The 15,112-nt window shown below is 42.2% G+C and overlaps 1 protein-coding gene across 1 annotated transcript in view; it reads right to left on the reverse strand.

Moving 5' to 3' along the window:
* LOC141047910 (NXPE family member 3-like) overlaps positions 1-15,112 on the reverse strand; it is a 61,382-nt gene that overhangs the window by 24,101 nt on the left and 22,169 nt on the right. Inside the window, exon 2 of the mRNA XM_073543230.1 lies at positions 11,060-11,560. Within this exon, the coding sequence (XP_073399331.1) occupies positions 11,060-11,560 (501 nt within the window). The remainder of the gene's footprint in view (positions 1-11,059; positions 11,561-15,112) is intronic.

Here is a 15,112-nt window from a genome sequence, read left to right on the forward strand (position 1 = left end):
TTATTTCCAATATTCTTGAATCCCAGAGAGGAGAATTTATTCATGTCAACGGAAAGATCTACACCCCACCAATGGAAGTCCACAACAAGCCACCGACCATGGCAGAAAGAGTCTGTTTGGTAATAAACAGATATGGCACTCTCATCCTAGATGGCGACTTGCAAGCACCAAGAGTGAATGTCAAGCTATTCAGATGAAATCCTGAAAAGTGACTATCCACTCCTTACCATGTGTAACGTGGCCCATCATGGTCCTAAAAATAAAAAGTACTTAGGCTACTTTCACACATCAGGTTTTCGGCGTCAGGCGCGATCCGGCGTCGTGCCGGAATGCCGGATCCGGCAAATGTTTTGTAAAACCTGATGTGCCAGATCCGGTTTTCTGCCGGATCCGTCTTGTTCTTGACAGACAAAACCGGATCCGTCTCATCCGGTTCATCCGTTTTTCTATCCGTTTTTCGACGGATTACGCCGGATCCGGTTTTTAAAATTGACCCTTGTGGCCTTCCGAACGGGATTGGCTACTGGAAAACTAGATATAGCATGTTCCTACAGCCCTTCTTTGACAGGTTGTAGAGAAGAAAGTGCAGGTTGGAGAGAAGAGCAAGTTACTGGCGAAGATGGATGTTGTCATTGGAAATATTACCACTAGAAGTTCTGTGACGGTTTCAGGGACAATTTTCCACTATACTTTATGTCACCTCAAGGCAGAGTACACTGGGATGACAGAGTGTGAAAGATTTGTGCCCTAACCAAACTTGTGTACCTTCTGGACCAACAGTATATACCTTTGCCAACCAAAGTTGGCTATCTTGTCATGGTCTTACTATTTTTACCTTTAGGCCACAGGTGTGTACCTGGTTGTGTTTTATGCAAAGTATTTCACCTTTTAACAAAAGTTGTGTACATTGGTAGGAAATCACCAACAATAAACACAACTTTTTAGGTGAAATACTTTGCTTCAAACACAACCAGGAACACAACTGTGGCAAAAAGCTAAAATTTACCCACAGTTATATACCTGGTTTTGAATACCTTTTTACCTTTGAAATACCCTGTATTTAACCTTTTTTTTAAACATAGTTCGCCGCAGAAAGAAATGACAGACAACCATTGTGAAACGATAATTTAACTTTTATTTAAATTTTTTTTTTTTTTTTGTAAAATGTTTTTAAAGTGCAAAAAACTTTTTTAATAAAGGTTTTAAACCCAATGGGCATTTTTATTACAAAAAACACACATTACAAATCTGTGTACTGTGGGGTGGAAATACTGCTGGAGGGGCTGCGGGACACTTCGACACTGGGTGTGTGGAGAGAGGACTGGGATCGTGGTGGGGAAGGAACAGTTAGAGGTGAAGGTGTGGAAAAAGCTACAGAATGGGTGGACATGTGGGAGGCAGAAGAGGTGGTGGGCGGTGGAGTGGAGGGTTGGGCAGGGACTGTAGGAGCAGATGATGTTGATGGAAAGTTGTATGGGGAAGGAGTTTGGTACGGGGAAGGAGTTTGGTACGGGGCAGGTTGCTGGAAGTGGGGAGATGTCTGGTACTGGGGAGGTTGCTGGTACTGGTGAGGTTGCTGGTATGTAATAGGAGGGGGAGGATGGAAAGTGGCTGGAGGGGGTGCAGATGTAATAGGAGGGGGAGGATGGAAAGTGGCTGGAGGGGGTGCAGATGTAATAGGAGGGGGAGGATGGAAAGTGGCTGGAGGGGGTGCAGGTGGAGGAACTACAGTGGTGGGAGGTGGAGGTTGGGAGGTAACCTGCTGTAGAGCACCGTGGCACGAATGCATTACATGCATCTGCTGGGCAGGAGAGAGCGTTTCCATGCGCTCCACAACAGACCTGAAAAAGGTGTGGTTTGGCGAAGATCTTGCTTCTGAATGCATGGTTTGCAGAAGTGTCTTCACCTCCAGAATGCTGGAGTTGATCTGCTGAAAGCCTGCAGAGATTTGCTCTGACAAGACTTTTAGACAGTTCTGGAAAGATGCATTCAGATGCGAGAACTCTTGCGCATAACTCTTTTCCTGACCCCTCTGCCGCTGCCGCCCAGTACCCGCAGGTGTACTAGAGGTGGCAGGGGCAGAAGGGTGGGGTAAAGGGAAAGCGATCTCCTCACCAGCAGCTTCATGTAATGTAGGCGGCCACGATGCTCCTGTGCTGGTGGATGGGACAGATGGGTCGAATGTGTGGGAAGGCTGGGAAGGTGCAGATGTACCGGGGCGGTCGAAGTGTCCCTCGGTGCCGGTCTCCTCAGGGATCGCCTCAGAAGGGTCTAATCGTGCAGGCTCCCGAGTGCTGCTCACCGTGCTGTGGAATAAAGAGAAAAAAAAACAATTAAAATACTGACATGGTATGGCCCTGGCTGAAAAAAAAAAGTTACATCTAACATTTTTTTCACATGTGGTGTGTAATATTTACCTTCTGGTGAGCATTGTTTCCCTGAGGAACGACAGGGCTTGTGCGTACTTGTACTTGCTCCTGCGTCCTCCAGATCCACTCGGGGCCCGCATCTCTTTATTGAACTCCTTCTTGAAACGATCCCTCACAGACCGCCACCGATTCACAATTCTGTTCCCTGAAACGAGAAAGGAGTGGTTAGTATACAACATCAGTGTTTCACAAACTCTAGTCCTCATGGTCCCCAGGGGTCATGTTTTCAGGATTTCCATAGTAAATAGAAATCCTGAACACATGATCCGTGGGGACCACGAGGACTGGAGTTCGGGAAACACTGGTTTACATCAAACAACCGGTACTGTATATACTTACGCTCTTTAATCTGGGCCCGAACATCGAGGTCCTCCCAGCGGCCCACAAGGAGTGAACAGATTTCCTCCCAGAGTCGTCGGGTAACGATCAGGTCAGCGTGGCGGCGGTCAGCCATATTCCAGAGCGGCTCCCTTTCTCTGACGAGATCGATGAGGCGGTCCACATCAATCCCTCCATCCTCACCGTCAGAGTCGGGAGCACGCTGTGAAGGCTGTTAAAGAAAAAGACAAAAATAACATAATTAGCCTCCACAAAAGAAATGAAATAAAAAGTGCAAAAAAACAAAGCAAAAATATTTATACTTACACGCTGGTGACCGCCGCGTTGCTGTCGCCGACGACCCTGGGAGGCACTGCGAGGACCTCTTGGCCGAGCACCAGATTGGGAAGACTAGAGAAGAAAACAAAAAATGTTATGTCTTTGGATGTAGGCATTTGTTTGCTGTGTGTGGTCTGCAGAACATTGTTTTCTATGTGTTGTGTGTAGTGTGATGTTGTGTTTCTGCGTTTGATGCAAAAAACTTACCAATTGTGAGCCCACTCCAAGTGTCTGTCCACCCCTCCTTCTTCTTCTGGGAGCTCCTCTTCATCTTGTGATTCCTGTTTTGAAATAAAAGGCAATGAATAGACATATATTACAGAGATGATGGATTTTGGAAATAAAAACTTACCGTCAAACGCTGACGATGCGAGGGAGGGCTCCCAGAAGAAGATGTGCTGTCCTGTTGATGGCCAGACTCCATGGCTGTGGGTATTGCTGCTGCTGTTGCTGCTGCCAGTGATGCCATTTCTGCTGCTGCTGCTGCATCTCTTTGGCGGCTGTTGAATAAAGAGAAACAAAGGGCCAATGAATATCTTGATATTCCATGGCCCTAGTTTGGAGGAATGGGGGATTTGATAATTACCGTCTCTCATCTGCTGCTGGACTCCCCTCCTCAGCATGTTCCATTTGCTGCTCCATTTGGGGTGGTGCTGATGGTGCTGCTGCTGCAGATGTCTGCTGCCTTCTCCTGCTCCTGGTTCTTGGCTTGGGTGGCATGTTGGGTGTGGCTGAGGGTCCCATTGTCTTGCTTTTATATATCTCCTGTGGGCAGAGCTACTGAGCATGCTCAGACCAAAAAACCGGATCCGGCCGCCGGATCCGGCTTTCGCCGGATCCGGCGCATTGCGGCGCTCATAGGCTTTCATTGTGTGAAAAAGCCGGACGCGCCGGATCCGGCGTGTCCGGCTTTTTCGCCGGAGACAAAAAACGTTACAGTAGCCGTAAGTATCCCTGAAGAAGGTGCCAGGAAGGGTGCCGAAACGCATAGGAAGGAATAAAGAAGTACTTTGTTACAACATCTTGCATCCCAGGTGATTTTGTGGACTCAGTAGCGCGGACTGTGGCACACCTTGCTTCCCATATTCTCTGCCTTACGGACTAGAATCAATATAAATGGACACTCCAATCAAATTTTGATCTTACATGAGCTCAAGAAGATATTGGTCAACAAAAGAATGTACTTGTTGTTTTAGAGGCCCGAGTGTCCACCTTGTACCTTTTACCGAAGGTGCACAAAGATTGCAAGATACCCCCCGGGAGACCTATTGTTTCCGGGGTTGGTAATTTCCAAGAAAAGGTCTGTAAATATGTCGATTCCTAGTTGAAGCCTCTGGTGGAAACATTACCTTCATACATTCGAGATACGGGCGATTTTTTGAAGAAAATTGATTCTCTTAATGTAGAGGAAGGGACTATACTTGTGATGTCGAGGCTTTATATACGAGCATTCGACATGTAGATGGGCTAAAGGCGGCAGAACATTATTTTAATCTAACGGATTTGACAAAAAAAGAGATCCAATTTATTTTATCTTTGTTGGAGTTTGCACTTGAACATAATTTTTTCTTTTTTGGGGGGTCCCTCTACCTGCAGCTCCAGGGGACAGCAATGGGGGCGGCTTTTGCGCCTATTTATGCTAATTTGTTCCTGGGGCTGTGGGAGAGGGACCTCTTCCTGTCAGATCGACACACATCAATGGACCGCGTCTCATTCTGGGCGCGGTGCATTGATGATGTCTTTATGATCTGGCAGGGTACTTTAGACCAATTAGTTTCTTTTTTTGAGGATCTCAATGTAAACAATTATAATTTAATGTTGACATATCGGTACCATATGGAGTCTATTGACTTCTTGGATGTCACAGTTAAACATGACAATAAGGGTTTCTTGCAGACGGATTTATTTAGAAAAGAAACCTCTACAAATTTGTTACTGCATGCACAATCGGCCCATCCTACACAAGTCATTAAGTCAGTACCTACTGGACAATTTCTAAGAGTCAGACGCATCTGTTCGTCGGATGGGGATTTCCATTAAAGAGCGGTGGAGTTAGAACAAAGATTTATGGCAAGGGGTTATAGTAGGAGACAGGTCAAACTGGCACAAGCTCGTGCCAGGGGTCGGAGAAGACATGATTTGATATATACACAAGGGGGCAGTACTATGAGTAATGAAAAGAATAAGGTCCGTATGATTACCACTTACCATTCACAATGGAACCTTATGAGGAACATTATGGCCAAATATTGCAAATATTGGCCGGTATTGCTTGCAGATAAACACTCAGTAATTATTTGTCACCAGTCCCGAGTATCACTGCACGGCGTAGTAAGAACCTGAAGGACATATTGGTACATAGTCACTATGATAAAAGTGACCAGAGACAACTCTCGTTCGCCCAGCCCCAAAAACCAAGTTGAGGTTGTACCCCATGCGGTAAATGTGTGGCTTGTCCAAATATAGAGTGTGCAACCACCTTCTCCTCTTCTGATGAAAGCATTGTGTATAAAATAACTCAGTCCATTACATGCTCCACTAAGGCAGTTGTATATTACGCTCACTGTCCTTGCAATAAGATTTATATAGGCCTTACTACCAGGGCTTTAAAAATACGTGTAAGGGAGCATGTATGGGACATCCTGGCTGCCAGAGTGGAGACATGTGTGGATCATTTGCGTACAATACCGAGACACTTTAAATTGGAACATCAATGTGATCCTAAGGGATTGAAAGTTAGGGGTATTGATAGAATTCTTGACGTGAGGGGAGGTGAAATAAGTCGCCCTCTATTAAGGCTTGAGACAAAATGGATCTGGACTCTGAGAACCATATATCCAGATGGTCTTAATGAAACCTGTAGCTTAGCTCCATTCCTCTGAGCAATTTTGGCCAATTTTTATCTCACCTTGTTTTTTATGTTACTAATTTATTTTATTTTGTCTACAGAGCGTATCTTTATGTTCTCCATGGGATCGTCTTTAATCCGAATGTTGCAATGCGCCCTTAAATTGAGGACATATATACGGGATTGGACTTTGCAGCATGGACTTTATCTGATTCTTGGAAACTGACATGTGTATTTTGGAGATGTTCTATCTGTCTCGCTCTCATTTCAGCATTCTGCTTTTTAAGAACGTGATTTATAGTGCCATATATGTTTCTTTATATGATGTCATCGAGATAGTAGATAATTTTGTAAATATGGCTCTATATATAGAGGAGATAGTTGCATTACTGGCATTAATATCTATGATTGGACCACCTACATGTATTATATGCCTGGAGCTTGTTCTGTTGGTTAATATTAGACCTTTGATTAGTTGTATGTCTACATCCATATTTTTATATGGTCTATGTCAATGGCTCCTTACCTAAAGAAAATGTATACATGATTGGCTATTTGCCTTAAGAATATGTATTATTGATGTCTATTTCTTAGATTTATGATAGACTCTTCTTTGAGTGACAGGCGCCTGCTATTATATACCGTGTGGCCCTATATATACAGTCATATGTAAAAGTTTGGGCACCCCTATTAATGTTAACCTTTTTTCTTTATAACAATTTTGGTTTTTGCAACAGCTATTTCAGTTTCATATATCTAATAACTGATGGACTCAGTTATATTTCTGGATTCAAATGAGGTTTATTGTACTAACAGAAAATGTGCAATCTGCATTTAAACAAAATTTGACCGGTGCAAAAGTATGGGCACCCTTATCATTTTCTTGATTTGAACACTCCTAACTACTTTTTACTGACTTCCTGAAGCACTAAATTGGTTTTGTAACCTCATTGAGCTTTGAACTTCATAGCCAGGTGTATCAAATCATGAGAAAAGGTATTTCAAGTGGCCACTTGCAAGTAGTTCTCCTATTTGATTCTCCTATGAAGAGTGGCATCATGGGCTCCTCATAACAACTCTCAAATGATCTGAAAACAACATAGCTTTTCAGGGGAAGGATACAAAAAGTTGTCTCAGAGATTTAACCTGTCAGTTTCCACTGTGAGGAACATAGTAAGGAAATGGAAGAACACAGGTACAGTTCTTGTTAAGCCCAGAAGTGGCAGGCCAAGAAAAATATCAGAAAGACAGAGAAGAAGAATGGTGGGAACAGTCAAGGACAATCCACAGACCACCTCCAAAGACCTGCAGCATCATCTTGCTGCAGATGGTGTCACTGTGCATCGGCCAACAATACAGCGCACTTTGCACAAGGAGAAGCTGTATGGGAGAGTGATGCGAAAGAAGCCGTTTCTGCAAGCACACCACAAACAGAGTCGCCTGAGGTCTGCAAAAGCATATTTGGACAAGCCAGTTACATTTTGGAAGAAGGTCCTGTGGACTGATGAAACAAAGATTGAGTTGTTTGGTCATACAAAAAGGCGTTATGCATGCGCTGTATTGTTGACCGATGCACAGTGACACCATCTGCAGCAAGATGATGCTGCAGGTCTTTGGAGGTGGTCTGTGGATTGTCCTTGACTGTTCCCACCATTCTTCTTCTCTGCCTTTCTGATATTTTTCTTGGCCTGCCACTTCTGGGCTTAACAAGAACTGTACCTGTGTTCTTCCATTTCCTTACTATGTTCCTCACAGTGGAAACTGACAGGTTAAATCTCTGAGACAACTTTTTGTATCCTTCCCCTGAAAAGCTATGTTGAATAATCTTTGTTTTCAGATCATTTGAGAGTTGTTTTGAGGAGCCCATGATGCCACTCTTCATAGGAGAATCAAATAGGAGAACTACTTGCAAGTGGCCACTTGAAATACCTTTTCTCATGATTTGATACACCTGGCTATGAAGTTCAAAGCTCAATGAGGTTACAAAACCAATTTAGTGCTTCAGGAAGTCAGTAAAAAATAGTTGGGAGTGTTCAAGTCAAGAAAATGATAAGGGTGCCCATACTTTTGCACTGGTCAAATTTTGTTTAAATGCAGATTGCACATTTTCTGTTAGCACAATAAACCTCATTTGAATCCAGAAATATAACTGAGTCCATCAGTTATTAGATATATGAAACTGAAATAGCTGTTGCAAAAACCAAAATTGTTATAAAGAAAAAAGGTTAACATTAATAGGGGTGCCCAAACTTTTACATATGACTGTATATATATATATATATATATATATATATTTGCTTTGGTACATGTATAGTCACTATGCACCATGTTTTTCCTATTTTTTGCTATAGTTTCCTTGCATTACTCCCTAAGTGTCCCACTATTTTACGGTTATTTACAATTATGTGTTGTGCCATTGTCCACCATTCAGTATAAATGCCCGTTGGTATTGTTACTGTTGCTATTGTGAGATCCTAGTTAGGATACAGTCAGCATCGCTGTTTTCTTAGGGTTGATGGCAGCATTCGGCTGCCCGGGATGCACACTGTGCGCATGCGCCCGCCGGGCGGTCTGGGGGCATCGCCTGATGCGGCCTCCGACTCCGTGTCCTGGTCACGTGGGCCGTCCCGCGGCCCGGGGCTCGGCGTTTTGTCGCGCCGCGCGGTTCTTCAGGGCCGTTTGTCAGTGTGACATGCGCCGCTATAGTGGGGCACCCGTTACATTAGTGATAGGTGGATATATCTAGTGCATGGGCAGTGGTGGATGCACGGTGGGACGGCTGATGGTGGGAGGTCCTTTCCTGATTGGTTTGCACCAATAATTTATGCCGCCTCTTTAGATTTAACACGTCCCTCTAGTGGGTCTTACGAATTAAGAGAAGCTACGTACTTGTCTGACTGAACTAGGTGACCTATGGAATTACAGCATAGTAAACAATGATTTGTTAGGGGATCTCTGATTGGATGAATATCTATATAAAGATATGCTCCTGTTGGTGTGATCTTAACCCCCGGAAGAAGGCTGATTGCCGAAACGTGCGTAGGGGCAGATATCACCATCCACAGGAGGTAAAAGTTTGTTTTGCATTTAGATAATATTTATGTGACTAACGTTTTTATTAGCACTACTCTGCTTTGTAGTTAATGCTTGTCACCCTCTACCATTTGCTATTGATAAGCGATTAGTGTTTTTTTTTTGATATGTGCAACCTCCTAGTAGCAGGTATGTGGGGGGTGGTATCTTCACTTGGGTTTCCCACCTTTTAATTTTAATGTAATGTGTGTATTTTTTACCAAATAAAGATTATCTATTTTGCTTAAATGGGTTCATATGTGCTTTTTTCGGATATATTTAAGTTTTGTGAACCCTGCAATGAGCTAATTAATTGGATTTGATATAGGAGGTGCTTTAAAATGCTCTGTTGCTGGACTTCAACGCTTTTGCTAATGAGCTCTAGAAGTCATTGTCCAAGCCACCAAGATTAAAAATTAACAAATTTTATTGAAGAGTAAATGCACAAATGCAACACATGTAATAAACAGCTAAAGATAGATAGATACATAGGCGGCTCATGTGTGAAGGACAAACAACCGGTGGTTAAATCACAGGGACGGAGCAAGAGGAAAAGCTGAGTGAACTACACCACAATTAGTCAAAAGGTATAAATCTGTTCAAAAAGTGCATAGTGCTTTGTAAGGTGCAGTATTGCAAAATATCTGAAGATACCCTAGGTTAAAGATGCTAAATAGTAAGATGGATTACAAGAAGAGAATATATAAAAGGTGACAATTTCAAGCGTCTTAGTAACCAGAGAAAACAAAAAGCAAAAAACACAAATATCCTGAACTAAAAAGTAAAAAATATACTGCAAATAATGCATAAAGGTAATAATAATAATAATAATAAGGGTATTTAGTAAACATAATTTTGATCAAAATAATGTACAAGCCATCCCGCCACGTCACGGCAACCCTTGTGGGACAGTCCTACTCTAGTATTTAAAACCTTTTCACTTGCCAAGTGGCGTGAATGTAAAATTATGTTTACTAAATACCCTTATTATTATTATTACCTTTATGCATTATTTGCAGTATATTTTTAACTTTTTAGTTCAGGATATTTGTGTTTTTTGCTTTTTGTTTTCTCTGGTTAATGGTCATGTGTTAATATGCACTTACATTGTGCATACACATTAACTTACTTTTCTCAGTTCAGATTTTTTTTTTATTTTTTTTTAATTTTTTTGTCTTAGTAACCAGGGGTAGTGTTGTCACTACAGTAACACAGCTTACCCATTGTACTGCCTGCCAACGTGTGTCTGGTGCAGCCCTGATGCGCGTTTCGCGTGGGCTTCCTCGAGGGGCTGTTACTGTGTGTGTCCCTTGGTTGCTTATGAATGGATATGACAGGTGTTCACAATAATCAGCGCCGTATACACCCCTATCATTTTATACCTACTTTATACAGTTTTACACAACACAGAGCTTCTTAATTGGTTTTCAAGATAAGTAATATGTGAACTATCAACCAAATCTCATGGTTCTCCTGACAGGTTCCCTTTCAATAAAATAATAAAGAAAACTGTTTCAAATTAGAAAAAAATTGAAAATAGATTTACTCGGTCTACAACACTCCTGCATAAACTGTTTATAGTACAGGAATCTGTGCTCCATTATCAGCTGTCACTGCAATAATTTATGATCCACACAAAGGGAACAAAAACTTCTGCTTTTCTGTTTATGGGTGGAGGATCTATTTCTCATCTTGGTCATCAATATTAGATTGTTGGGGTTCGACACCAGGCATTCCACCTATCAGATTTTTTGGGCGTTCAATATTCATACACATACTGATGACAGTACCGCTGCCATCTCTCCATCACCGGCTGCATCCAGTGTCATTTATGATCCAGACACAACAAGAGCAAAAACTTCTGCTTTTACCTTGTGGGGCCGAGAATCTCTCTTTTTGCTCCTCTATATCAGACTGGTGGAGCCTGGCACCCAGCACCCCCACGATTGGCTTTCCCAGATGTGCAATATTCATACATATACTCACTACAGCATGGCTATCGGCTATCCATCACCAGCTGCCACACAGCATGAACAAAACCTTCTGCTTTTACCTTGTCGGGTCGTGAATGTCTCTTCTTCCTCAGAATGGAAATGGCTTCACTGGAATGTACTAGGGAAATGTAAACCTGAGCGTCCCCCGGCCAGAGCAGAAGGAACGTCACGGAATAGCTGCCATTTCTGTTGTCGGTGACTGCGCCCGTCACTCCAGCTTTTAATTTCGGTGAGTGCAGCTTGGCCTGGAAATAATCTCCTCCATAGGTTTTCGGTTGACCATAATGATCCAGAGCAAAAATGAGCACAGTTATCTGATCTCCAACTTGGTAGGATTCTTGTGGATGCAAAAATTCATAATACGTGGTGTTTGGACTTGTAGAAGACATGAAGTCGACTCCGTTGGGGGCCTCAGGCCATTCAATGAGTTTCATCAGTCTCTGCAGCTCCTCGTGACCTGGATCGGGAGAGGCTTTCAATCCTTGTGCTGTATATAAAGACATCTTGGAGGTTGTTTGACATCGAACTTGGAATATATTCACGGGCAAATGGAATATAACCTGCAAAGAAACAAGAAGCGGCTGGTAAATGGTTAAGGAAAACATAATCTGTTATTATATATATTAATATATATATATATATATATAACTATTGTAATCTAAGTGGTGTAAAAGAAAAATCATAGGTTGGGAAAATAAATCTGGACTGTGTCGCCATTTTCTGCAATCTCTATCTCAGCTACTTCATCTTGCTGTCTCAGCCTTCTTTTCTGCTCGATTTCTCAAACGGAACATGGACAAAACAGAATTCATCATCTTTCCCCCATCTCACTGTACCCCTCCACCAGACCTAACCATCAATGTCATTGGCTGATTCTTTCCCCAGTCCTGCATGCTCGGTGCCTTGGGGTGATCCTCGACTCTGCGCTCTCTTTCAAGCCACATATCCAAGCCCTCGCCTCCTCCTGCCGCCTCAAACTCATTATTTCCCGGAAACCAGAAAAACACTAGTGCACAGCCTTATCATCTCCCGCCTCAACTACTGCAATCTCCTACTCTCTGGCCTCCCCTCTAGCACTCTGGCACCACTCCAGTCCATCCTACACTCTAGAAGAAAAGAAAAAAATTATCCAGCTCCACACGATATTCAATTTAGGAATTTATTCCAATGAATCATAGAATCATAGAATCATAGAATCGTAGAGTTGGAAGGGACCTCCTGGGCCATCTGGTCCAACCCCCTGCTCAAAGCAGGATTCGCTAAATCATCCCAGTCAGATGTCTGTCCAGCCTCTGTTTGAAGACTTCCATTGAAGGAGAACTCACCACTTCTCGTGGCAGCCTGTTCCACTCATTGATCACTCTAACTGTCAAAAAGTTTTTTCTAATATCTAATCTGTGTCTCTTCCCATTCAGTTTCATCCCATTGCTTCTAGTCTTTCCTTGTGCAAATGAGAATAAAGTTGATCCTTCTACAATGTGACAGCCCTTTAGATATTTGTAGACAGCTATTAAGTCTCCTCTCAGTCTTCTCTTTTGCAAACTAAACATTCCCAAATCCTGCAACCTTTCCTCATAAGACAGGGTTTGCAGACCGGTCACCATTCTGGTCGCTCTTTTCTGAACTTGCTCCAGTTTGTTGATGTCTTTTTTAAAATGTGCCCAAAACTGGACACAATATTCCAGATGAGGTCTGACCAAAGAGGAGTAGAGGGAAATAATGACTTCACGTGATCTAGACTGTATGCTTCTGTTAATACATCCTAGAATTGCATTTGCCTTTTTTGCTGCTGCATCACACTGTTGACTCATATTCAGTCTGTGATCTATTAGTATACCCAAGTCTTTTTCACATGTGCTGTCACTTAGCCCTATTCCTCCCATTCTATATATGCTTTTTTCATTTTTATTGCCCAGATGTAGTACTTTGCATTTCTCCCTGTTAAAAACCATTCTGTTAGTTACTGCCCACTTCTCCAGTTTATTTAAATCTTTTTGAATCCTCTCTCTCTCTTCTCTAGTATTAGCTATCCCTCCTAGCTTTGTGTCATCAGCAAATTTAATCAGTTTACCCTCAATTCCTTCATCTAAATCGTTGATAAAGATGTTGAACAATACAGGGCCCAGGACAGAGCCCTGTGGTACCCCACTTGAGACATTCTTCCAACTGGATGTGCAGCCATTTACGACCACTCTTTGGGTCCGATCACTAAGCCAGTTATGAATCCACCTAACAGTTGCCTTGTCCATTCCATACTTAGTCATTTTTTCAATAAGGATTGTATGAGAGACTTTGTCAAATGCTTCAATGAAGACAATGTTCAAGTCAGCTCCAGGGTTGCATAGCTCACACAGGAGTGGCATTTAGCGACGCGTTTCGATCGCTGAGTGCGATCTTTATCAAAGCTACTACATCAAAATCACACACAGGTTAAAAAGGAGCAAAGACCAATCCAAAATCCGATACAAATCACATGATTGGAAGGTCCTGTTCCATTGATACAATACAGACAAACAACGAATTTGTGAAATATATCTCAAAAATACATATGAAATATACAAAAAAGACACTATATGAATGTAAAAAACACCATCAATAGAAAAAATTCACGAATTTATCAAGGACAATAAAACTACAAGTATAAATTTATAAATCATGTGACCGCAAAAGCTGACATAGTCAGCGCAAAAATCAATTAGCGGTGTCACATATATTTATCACAAAACATGAAAAATATCATGCACAAAATATATACATACAAAAATAAATGTAAAAAACATCAGGAAATCTCGTCCCCAGGTTAAAAATCCAGAAAGATATTTCTTCTGCAGCCAAACATTTTATTAATTTCCATTCTCGTAATGTTGCTTCTTTGCAGGTGACAGGTATTGAAAAAATCAGGAAATCTTCTAGGGGTGGTGACATTAGAAGAACTCTGCTCACCCGGGAGGCTTTCTGGATTTTTAACCTGGGGACGAGATTTCCTGATGGATTAAACAAAAAGAATGAAATCATGTTTCATTATTAGTATTTCAGAGCATGTTCACAATATGGTGCTTTTTACATTTATTTTTGTATGTATATATTTTGTGCATGATATTTTTCATGTTTTGTGATAAATATATGTGACACCGCTAATTGATTTTTGCGCTGATTATGTCAGCTTTTGCGGTCACATGATTTATAAATTTATACTTGTAGTTTTATTGTCCTTGATAAATTCGTCAATTTTTTCTATTGATGGTGTTTTTTACATTCATATAGTGTCTTTTTTGTATATTTCATATGTATTTTTGAGATATATTTCACTAATTCGTTGTTTGTCTGTATTGTATCAATGGAACAGGACCTTCCAATCATGTGATTTGTATCGGACTTTGGATTGGTCTTTGCTCCTTTTTAACCTGTGTGTGATTTTGATGTAGTAGCTTTGATAAAGATCGCACTCAGCGATCGAAACGCGTCGCTAAATGCCGCTCCTGTGTGAGCTATGCAACCCTGGAGCTGACTTGAACATTGTCTTCATTGGAATAAATTCCTAAATTGAATATCGTGTGGAGCTGGATAATTTTTTCCTTTTCTTCGTTGAATCAACCATTGTGGGATGGTGATCCGTGCTCCTATGAAAGTCGGTGAGCTGGCTTATATACCTCTTGAATGACTGTCATCCTACACTCTGCTGCCCGACTAATCCACCTGTCTCCCCGCTATTCCCCAGCCTCCCCCCTATGGCAGGCCCTTCACTGGCTTCCTATTGCCCAGAGACTCCAGTTCAAAGCCCTAACCATGACATACAAAGCCATCCACAACCTGTCTCCATACATCTGTGACATGGTCTCCCGGTTCCTACCCGCACACAACCTTCGATCATCTCACGATCTCCTTCTCTACTCCCCCCTCATCTCTTCTTCCCACAACCGCATACAAGACTCCTCCCGTGCTTCCCCCATACTCTGGAACTCTCTGCCGCAACACATCAGACTCTCACCATCAACGGAAACCTTCAAGAAGAACATGAAGACCCACCTGTTCCATCACACCTACAGCCTGCAATGATCCTCGGTCTACTGAACCACCGCACGACCTGCTCTACCCTCTCCTACTGTATCCTC

Source organism: Dendrobates tinctorius, unplaced genomic scaffold (genome assembly GCF_039654945.1).
Source record: "Dendrobates tinctorius isolate UK_male_01 unplaced genomic scaffold, ASM3965494v1 ptg000130l, whole genome shotgun sequence".
Classification (NCBI taxonomy): Eukaryota; Metazoa; Chordata; class Amphibia; order Anura; family Dendrobatidae; genus Dendrobates; species Dendrobates tinctorius.